We start from the raw sequence: 9,851 nt of genomic DNA on the forward strand, positions 1-9,851 counted from the left end.
AGTACAATTTACCGATTTTAAGTACAATTTTAACATCAAAAATACTTTCTGAACCCAACGCTCTAATCTCCGCTAGCACTTTGATTCTTAGTCCTTTTAAATATAAGTTATTGTCCGCCTTTACCTGCTTGATAATCTAGTTTGCGTGACAATTCCTGCGAGATACCGCACGTGCAGACCGCAAAAAGTACGAAGCATATTTTTTTTAGCATACCGACTGGTTTGCGAGATCTTGCTTGATTTCATCTGTAATTTTAGTTGTTTGGAACTATTGATTTTCAAAAACAAAATTCAAATTTAGAAATTTAATGACTATTTAAAATAATAAAATGGAGTGGCGGATTCCGATTCCAGGTGTTTTAAAATATGAATGCGTTTGAAATTTCGTGAAAAAAGTATGGTTTTAAATGCTCAGGGCCTGTGCCAAATGATAGAAAAGAGAAAATTTTGACGGATCAAAGTAAAAATCTGACATTTCTCGTGGTGAATAAAAACGTCAGAATTTTACCTAGCTCATGGGGCTAGGTAAAATTTTGACAGCTTATAACCTTGTATACACATAATATTGCTTGGCGGTAATAAGGAGTGAACATGAAAATTAAAGCTGAAACAGCATAAAAAAAGCGTAAGTTACTTGCAAATTATAAAATAAGTATAAATTTTAAGAATTTCAGCAACACACAAAAATAAAGCTTTCGCACGAGCGTTTGTTTGGTTTTTCAACTGTCAAAATTTTACTTTGCATTTGTACACCATAGCAAATTTTTCCACCCCGTCTCACCACGGAGAAAAAAGTTACCGATTGGCACACGCCCTCAGTCAACAAAATTTCAACTCGCTTGCGAGAAATAAAAGGAGAACGCAAGCGAAACTTAATATGGTTTATTCCTTAATAACACCTTCATCAAAAAAAAAATATATATATATATAATAATTTGCAACTTTTTATTCAGATTTTTAAGAATTTTTAAAATTTTTGGCAATTTTTCTCCATACAAAAAATAATTGTCGAACATTGTATGAAGAATCTGAGTAAAAAAATTGCCAAAAATCAACGCGATTCTCTAGCAACTTAAACTTGCACTTTCCTTTACTAAAATTAAATTTTTCCAAAAATTCTGACTAAAAAGTTACAAGTTAGTATGCAAATTTATTGAATTTTCCTGAATTTTCCAAAGTTTGGAGATTCGGTTTTTATGTTTTTTTGATGGAGTATGAACCAAATTTTTATTAAAAATTATCGCAAATAAATAAGAATAAAAAACATTGCATATATTTCGAAAAATTCACTGTGACAATACTTTTGTTCGTAACTTTATGTACATATATATGTATGTCTTCATTTTTACTATGGAAGCGTAGGCAAACTGTTCACGTTTTTCTCCACTTAGATGTGTTTGCAAATTTAATACAATTGCATAATTTCTTCCAGCTTTTTGCGCTTAAAATCAGGTACAACACAATTTTCAGCAGCATACCCCACGGGCAATAATACCAGCAACTTTTCATTTGCAGGCCTATCCAGTAGCGTTCGTAATGCGAGTCCACAATTTAGTGGTGTAGTTATCAAGCTATTCAATCCAGCAGCTTGTAGGGCACACAACAAAATCCCAGTTGCAATTGCTACGGATATCTCATTGTAATAATGTTGCTTACGGCCGCCATCTGGCAAATAACCATATACTTGTTTAAATACCAAAATTAAATACGGTGCATCTGTTAAATAAGGCTTCGTATGAGTTGTGCGCAAGGGACGCAAATCAGCCGTCCACTGGCGATGCATACGCTGGGCATAATTCAACTCTTCCTCCCTTTCGACAACATCGCGAATACGTTGTTTCAAGTCGAAATCTTTGACGATGCAGAATGTCCATGGTTCAGTATGTGCGCCACTGGGAGCTGTACCAGCAGCGCGTATGCAATCCATAATTACCTCGAGGGAAGGAACTGGCGTTGTGCGGAAAGAACGTACACTGCGACGATTGTTGGCCAACTCGAATAGTTGTTTGGCACCACCGCTTAACGTAACTGTGGCACCATGAAATGGCACATGTTCATCAACTTGCAGTGCTGGTACATAGTGGTTGTGCAAAGTGTCAACATTTGTCTCTTTACATTTTTCGGTAATATCACTGAATTCAGCTGGAAAGGGAAAAAAACTTAATGTACGTAGTAAAATAAAGATTTTGGAATCGCGTATTTTAAGCATTACCTACCACCAACATATTCTTCGCCGTCTAACCTAGTTATCTTATTTTTTATACAACTGACTGCATTTGTATGAGAAACCTTATTATTCACGAAACGATATGCAAATATTCCAAATGCTATTAACACCAGTACAATCAATGTATCTTTCGAGTGTTTTAACAAGAAAGAATTTTGTAATATCCAAATGATCTCCATTTTTTCCTTTTTTAGCTTTGTTTGGCAAAACGAAGTATTTAGCAATGTCTAGCGCTACGCTGCTTACTAAAAACTATGTGGAACAGATTTAACCCAATTGTTTTTTACAAAAGTATTACTTAAATAGTATGTGCCTTAAGTTGTATTTATAATTCCATGTAGTATATCAATTTATCTATGTAGTTATAAGTACTTTTGTACAATGTAAATACATACATACGTATGTATATTGTGTACTGTGTTGATAAGAGCAATCTAGAGCAAGTTTAAATAAAAAAAAATACATGCTAATTTAATCTTGTACAAATAGCTTAAAAATTCCCCAGCCAACAAGCAAACGTACATTTTACGAACATTATATTTTAGGAGAGATTCTCGATCGGCAAAAGTTGGAGAAAGGCTCGTAGCGATAAGCCAAAAACATATTTATAGAAAGATGCTTGTAGTAATTTGTCAGCACAAGAAAGTTTTCATTTTGTTGGCAATTTTTCCTTGAATCACAATATTTCCGAATATAAAATATTCGCATACGAAAGCTTTTTCGAACCGTTTACGACTGTTCGTAGGCGCTCTACAATTTCAAGCGCGAAAAAGTACTCGAAAACGAATCATAAACGACTTTTTATCCGGTTTCTCTTCGAGAAAATATCCAGTTACGAGCTCGTTTACGATGATTTTGCTGGCTGGGTCGCTTTTTAAAATGTCGCTTGCGTATTGAAAACGGGTCATTCAATACTTACTTGTTTCCCCCACAAATATATACATAGGCATGTACATATGTATTCAAGTAGAACTCTAATCAAATCAATAGAATACACAACTCGGTGGGATCATTTAAATGGAACATATGGCCTAATGTTGTATTTTAAATCTATTTCAATTATTTACATACAAATGTATATGACTATATATACATACACATACGTACATACTATGTGCATACATACATACATGTATGTACGTACTCCATATTAATCTTATGAGTTTTCTGAACTGTCATTCATTTCAAAACTGCAATCATTCATCTTTATCTCCCCCGCCGACATAAGTTTTTGACCTACCTTAATACTACTTGTATAAGTGCCACTCTCACTTGTTACTTCCCCAACACCACAATTTGTGCTTGGTTGAGTCGTCGTACTCTTCAATTTTGCACTATGAACATCTCGTAAAACATCCATTATCCTCCATTTGGCATTGAAGAACAATTCTTCTGGAAGATCTTGCAAATCAGCTTTTATCATTTCACATAAACTATCGAGTTGTTTTGCATACTTTTGTGATTTTCCCGGTGTTGTTGTAGTACGATCTTGAGTCAATTTTGAACTTTTACTGCTAGTACCGCAAAACTCCAGTTGTTTAATGGAGGAGTGCGCCAGCTCTTTGTGAAACGAAGTCTGTTTGTCTTCCGTATTATTTTGCTGATCTGTACTGGTCGACATACATGAAATATCATTTTCATCGTCGAACAGCAATTTATGAAGTGTAGTATTCTGCAAATTTTACACAATTGTTTCAATATTTTATAAAAATAATTGCATTTTCAATTTACAAAATACTTACCCCGGAACGGTGTGATGCAATTGGATCACAGTCTCTCGAATATGTTTCGCCATCACAAACAGAAGACGAGTTTTTAATCAACTGAATTCGAGGTTCCGTCAAAGCCGATGAATAACACTTATGCCGGTTTAAGTTAGAAGTATTCCTTCCATTGTATTTTAACAAACGCATGCATTTGCGACAGCATACATATCCTTTTACAATTGATCCGTTACCTTTTCTAATTTCTGCAAAAACGTTCCAAATTTCGCTTTTACCTTTCCGCTTATGTGAAAGCGTATAGTCACCGCCGGCAATTTTTTCTAAAATAACTTCTGGATCCTTGGAAATGCGTGTAAATGTCTTGAAGTAATGTTTATTTTAATATTTAATTTATATATATAAATGTATGTTTGTATGTATGTAGTACTTTAGGGCGTGTTTATTTGTTCCGAAATCTTTACTAGCAGCTTCGGACATGATTCAATTATTAAAGGTTTTGTAAGTAGCTTTTTTCTAAAATTTGGCACTCCCACCCACAGGGATGGTTTTTGGAAGCAGAAGAAAAAGGGGAAGAATTCAATCACACTTCCTAAAATGGGAGCTAAATTCTATAAAAACGTGTGGATAATAGTGAATGGTGGTATTTTAAAACAAAAACGAATTTGATTTAATTATTTAATTTAAACAAGCTTATTTACATCGAATATAACCCCCTATTGTTATTAAAAATAAATATTTCTATGTTTATACCAAACTTGCGTACGTCAGATGGCGCATAACTCGAGAATGGATGGTCCACTTTCAGCTTTTTTTTTGTTGTATTTGTTTGCCAGTTGATGGACATGAAGAAGCTATTTGTTTGCGGAAAATATGCAATATTTATTAAACAAAAAAACGGCAAATAAAAAAATTTGGAGCTTACGTTTCTTTCGCGGTTATGGCTCGATTGTTTCGAATTCTTTGATGTCGCACTTTTTATGTTCTGGGGAAAATATTCAACACTGGCTTGCACAGCCGCAGTTGGCGATTGGTGCCGGACGAACTCAGAGCACGCAGCTACTGAACGACTGAGATAGGGAACGTGATCTACATCGTCAAATGAGAAGTGGCGTAATGGGGCTTTCGCACGAGGCGATTTTTCAGGCAACTTTTGCGTTCAACTCCCGCCGGGTTGCACGAAAAAAAATTTGAATGACTAAAAATATCAAAATATAAAAAAATATTAAAATATTCGCCATAAAAAGGCGTTTGTATTGTTCAATTTTGCATTCTACTTTCAGCTAATCGCTTTCAATAAAGTTGGTCGCCAGCCAACATTCGCCTCGTGCGTACACCTTTTAAGTGTGCAATTACATCGCGCCATTGACTAAACCGAGCTGTCGTGTGACGATTGGGCCTATGGATGCGGTTTGGCAATGTTATATTGCGTCAAAATCTCATTCGGAGACACCAGGATTGTGTCGTGGAGTACAATACCTAAATACCTTCGTTGGCTCATTGAACGCTTTACTTTACAGCGACTTGGCAGAATCAAGAGGTCTCCACGAATATCGACAAATACATTTCGGCATTTAAGGGAATTTCGTCTCTTAACATTGAATTTCTGTAGTCCAACGATTCTCACCCATTTTGTCTTGTTGGCGCCAGCGAATGCAGAACAAACATTTCTTCAAATTTAAAAAGTAAAAATTTCACTACTAACAATTTAAAAATGTTCTTAAAACTTGCAAAGAAATTTGGAAAAGAAATATCACTGTTTTTGTTTTTAGGAGTAGGGTGGGAGTGTCATTGATAAAATTAGAGCGAGAGAAAGTTTTTCTTACAAAACCTTTCATTATTGAATCATGGCTTCGGATTCTACATAAAATTCTTATAAAAAGTCAATTAGAGCACAGCTCTTAAGTCAATTTCGAGCGCCCCAAATTTTAAACGGAGCTATCTATCTCTATTTTTTCATACAAAATTGTTCTTGGGTCGTGTTTCGTATAAAGAATAAATTTTTTAATAGGCAGGAGTATTTTTAACCGACTTCAAAAAAGGAGGAGGTTGTCAATACGTCGGAGTTATTAGTTGCGTTCCTTATCTCCCAGAAATAGTCCGCAGCAGTCAGAATAAAAACACTCAGTGAGAGTGACTGACTCTCTTCAATCCGAAGTAGTCAGATTTAGTCAGAAGAATTTTTGCTGGCAAAATCTTGAAAAGTGTCAAACTCAACTCAATTTAAATTAGCGGAAATTAAAGAATACACGAAAAGGGAGAATAATCTAAAAACTGAAAAAAGTGAATTGAAAATGGAAGGAGGTGCCTTACATATAAATACAATTCATATGAAAGTGCCTGAGCTTCATATGGAAGGGCAAAGCAAAGGTCCTCCCATATTAAGCTCAGACACTCCAGTAAGTTGTACAAATTTACACAAACAAATATTGAATGAAAAAATAAAAAATATGAGACCACTGAAAAAAATTTATCAAGGACGGTCATCATCATGAGTAAAATAGTTTAAATCGGCATTTAATCATTATTTTATGATTTTTATTTTTTTCGCTTGAAAATACTACTTATTATTATTGAGTTTTATATTTTCGCTCAACGCAAATAATTATTATGTGATTTTCATTTTTTTTTTATGAATTTTATTTTTAGAGATAATAATTATTATTAAGTTTTATTTTTCTGCTATAAAAATAATGATTATTTACAAAATTTAATAGGCAACCAACTGAAATCTTGACTTGAAATTTTGAAACCTATTCCTTTTATTAGTGCCTCGCTAGCTCTGGAAAGTATACGTCGGAAATCACGCTGATGTAGCTTTTGAGCTTTGTGAATAACACAGTGCTACAAAAAAGAAAGATATATATATTTTCTGGTAGGTATTTTCGAGTAAAACCAGAATTGTAGTAGTTTATAAATTTAAGTTTGCCTATTTGTGAACTGTTTAACTATTGTAAATAGCCTAACCATGGTGAACGTTTGTGGCGCTTTCATGTACATACAAACGAAGGGTTGTTAATAAAATTACAACTCAGAAAACTTTCATCCGATTTTCAAAAGTTAACACCAGTTTTTTTTCGTTATTTAATTTGGCTTTACAATCAATTTAGGACTAATATGATTTTCTTATAAAAAAGTGCGTAAAAACCCCACCAAAATTGAAAAAAGGCGAAAAAAGTAAAAAAAAAAATTGTTTGCTGGGTAAATACACACAGAAGGCCCAAGTTTCTTCTTTTTAGAACTGGTAATAAACCGAAACTCGGTTGATAATGAAGTTACAGGCTTATAAGTACGAAAAACCGGTTTTCTTAACGGTAAATCAAGATTTTGGGGGTGTTTGGCAAATTTCATATTTCGATTCTGGTTTTACTCGAAAAGACCTACCAGAAAATATACATAACTTCCCAGGTATTTTTTAGTGTCGCACAGTGCTAATACAAAGAGAAAAATTACCAACAAAAAGTAAATAATATCTTTAAAGAAAATAAAACGCGAAGTGAATCAAGTGGTAGACTGTCCAACTGTACACAGACGACTCAAAACTTGACTGTGAATTATTGTAATACGATATTGATTAACTATATATTATAAAACCAATAAACAAGTAAATATATATTGTCGTTTCAATTAAAATTGTACAAATTATTTACCATTTAAATTTCAGTATTTCAATGATATGTTTGAGACCAATTGGAAAATCATATTGGAATTTAAGTTTAGCACTAGCTTTTCCTCAACTTGAGAAACAGTACTTTTTCATACAAAGAAAGAAGTCCTTTTTGTTGAGAACGCTATGACCCTCCACTTGAGGTACTGTTGGGAAACAACGGTGAAGATTTGAGAAATACCTTAGTTTTCAACTTAACCTCAAGTTGAGTTAACGAACTCGAAACCACGTCGGAAGTCTGATACAACCCTGTCTTTTCCTGTCATCTGTGGGTCATCGGTGTTAAAATTGAAATATTCGTTCCCTACCGGTGTTCAGAGTTAAGCTCCGATCAGATTAGATTTACTTCGGTTTTTGTAAAAATTTTAAATCTACTCCTCTGCTCCGCTTGACTTCAAATCTTTTGTTTTTTTTTCCTCATGTTCTTCATGGTTTTCTTTTTTATAAAGCAATCGCATTTCTGTCTGGTAGTATATTTCAGGACGTATGGATAAGGATTGAGCCAAAATATTATCCTTCCATTGCCTCGCGTTTTTTATTTTTGCATGAATAGAAAATATTTAAGTCATACAATTAATGTCGAAAGCGAAAATAAAAGGTGCAAATCTAGTACGGAAAATTTGTTTTTGTGCTGATTTTTGAAGCGATTTACTCCTGAATCGAGTTTTAGAGGTCCGAACACTGTTCACTGGTTAACTTTTTGGTGGGGACATGGTATTAGAATTTTATGTAGAATGCGAATCTGGCAGAAAAAATGCTCCCAATGTATATACACTTATGGTCAACTGATTAAGTTAGGTGTAATTTTGACCAGTTTTGGATACAGTCTATTCATTGTTTATAGCCAGGGAACGGATTTTATGGAAATTGCCTTTTTTACTCCTAAAGAGATTGAGTATATTCGATTAAGAACGTCCACGATTTAGCTTCCCCTGATTCCATATATACACACACATTTGATGTTGCCTTTCTTTGCCCTTTCTACCTTTAATTGCAAACATTACTGACAATATGAAAGCTTTAAACGTTCCATATTAAAAATGAGCGCCACTTGTATCAACTCACGTCGAGCGCACGTTTAGTACAATCAGGGCTTTTCTTCGCGATAGTCGAATGAAAGTGCTGCCAGAAGACTTCAAAATGCATCTTGTGGTTCAATGTTACTACAACTATAGTGATTAAAGTTTTGTGAGTTAAAAACTCGAAAGGAGAAAATAGTCAAAGATTCAAAGTAGAAATTTTTCAAGTAATGACACTAGTTAGTTCATGGTTCTTCTCTTTCTACTTGTAAAATAAATAACTCTAAACTAAATATATTTTTTGACTATTTTCCGTTTTTTGTCTTTTTTAGTGCCTTCTTTTGCCTTTTTGCGATTTCTAGTGCCTTTTCCTGCCTATTTCGCTAATTTTATTTTGCCTTTTCTAGCCTATTTCGTTATTTTTGCCTTTTGTATAGGTTTTTAGGTCCTAAAAATCCGTTCTTTGTTTTTAACTCTTTTATAAACGTGTAGCGCATAACATAACAGGCACCACATCACCATTTCAAACTTCCTACAAAAATTATAAAAATTTTACAAACTTTAACAATTGCACCCGAAAAATTTAAACTTTTTATTCAGAAGTATGCTCGACAATTACTTTTATATGGAAGAAAATGGCTAGCTCCGTCAGAAAGAAAAAACTATTAAAAATCAACGCGATTTCCTAGCGTCTTAAAATGTGAACTTTAACCTACTAAAATTTAATCCGGTATAAAAGTGCGTATGTACCTAAAATTTTTCTAGAAATTCTGAAATGTGGATTTATGTGGTACTGGTTATGCAATGTGCTAGACTTTTATATCTATATATATAAAATTCAAATTATGTATGTACCTATAGACACACTTGGCTCCTAAACGAATAAGCCGATCGTAACCAAATTTTACACACGCACTGGATATCTTCCAGGGATGGTCACAGGGTAAAAAATATTTTGATATATAAAGGGGGCGTGGCCCCAAAACGTGGACCCGGGTAACCTTAGGATGTATTTGTTTAATATGGGTATCAAATTAAAGCTGTTCATGAGTGCTTTAAGATAGAGCAATTTTCATATAGCTGGGTGACTAGGGTCTCGAGATATAGACCAAAATGTGGACCTGGGTAACCTTGGGTGTATTTGTTCAATATGGGTATCAAATGAAAGCCGTTCATGAATGCTTTAAGATTGAGCACTTTTCATATAGCTGGGTGAC

At 34.0% G+C, this 9,851-nt stretch overlaps 1 protein-coding gene across 6 annotated transcripts in view; it reads right to left on the reverse strand.

Moving 5' to 3' along the window:
• Window positions 1–1,922: 1,922 nt before the first annotated feature.
• Window positions 1,923–9,851, reverse strand: part of LOC118747648 — an 18,326-nt gene continuing 10,397 nt past the window's right edge. For 3 of the 6 annotated variants that reach the window (XM_036481701.1, XM_036481698.1, XM_036481697.1), the window contains 3 exons: window positions 3,970–4,311; window positions 3,468–3,899; window positions 1,923–2,142 (listed from right to left, as the gene is read on the reverse strand). In XM_036481701.1, the coding sequence (XP_036337594.1) occupies window positions 2,020–2,142; window positions 3,468–3,899; window positions 3,970–4,311 (897 nt within the window). In that variant the 3' untranslated portion in view covers window positions 1,923–2,019. Of the gene's footprint in view, window positions 2,143–3,236; window positions 3,900–3,969; window positions 4,312–9,851 lie in introns of those variants that run through there. The other 3 variants (XM_036481699.1, XM_036481702.1, XM_036481700.1) reach the window with 3 other exon arrangements.

The sequence above is a fragment of the Rhagoletis pomonella genome, unplaced genomic scaffold (assembly GCF_013731165.1).
Source record: "Rhagoletis pomonella isolate Grant_MI unplaced genomic scaffold, Rhpom_1.0 Rhpom_scaffold_00012, whole genome shotgun sequence".
Lineage (NCBI taxonomy): Eukaryota > Metazoa > Arthropoda > Insecta > Diptera > Tephritidae > Rhagoletis > Rhagoletis pomonella.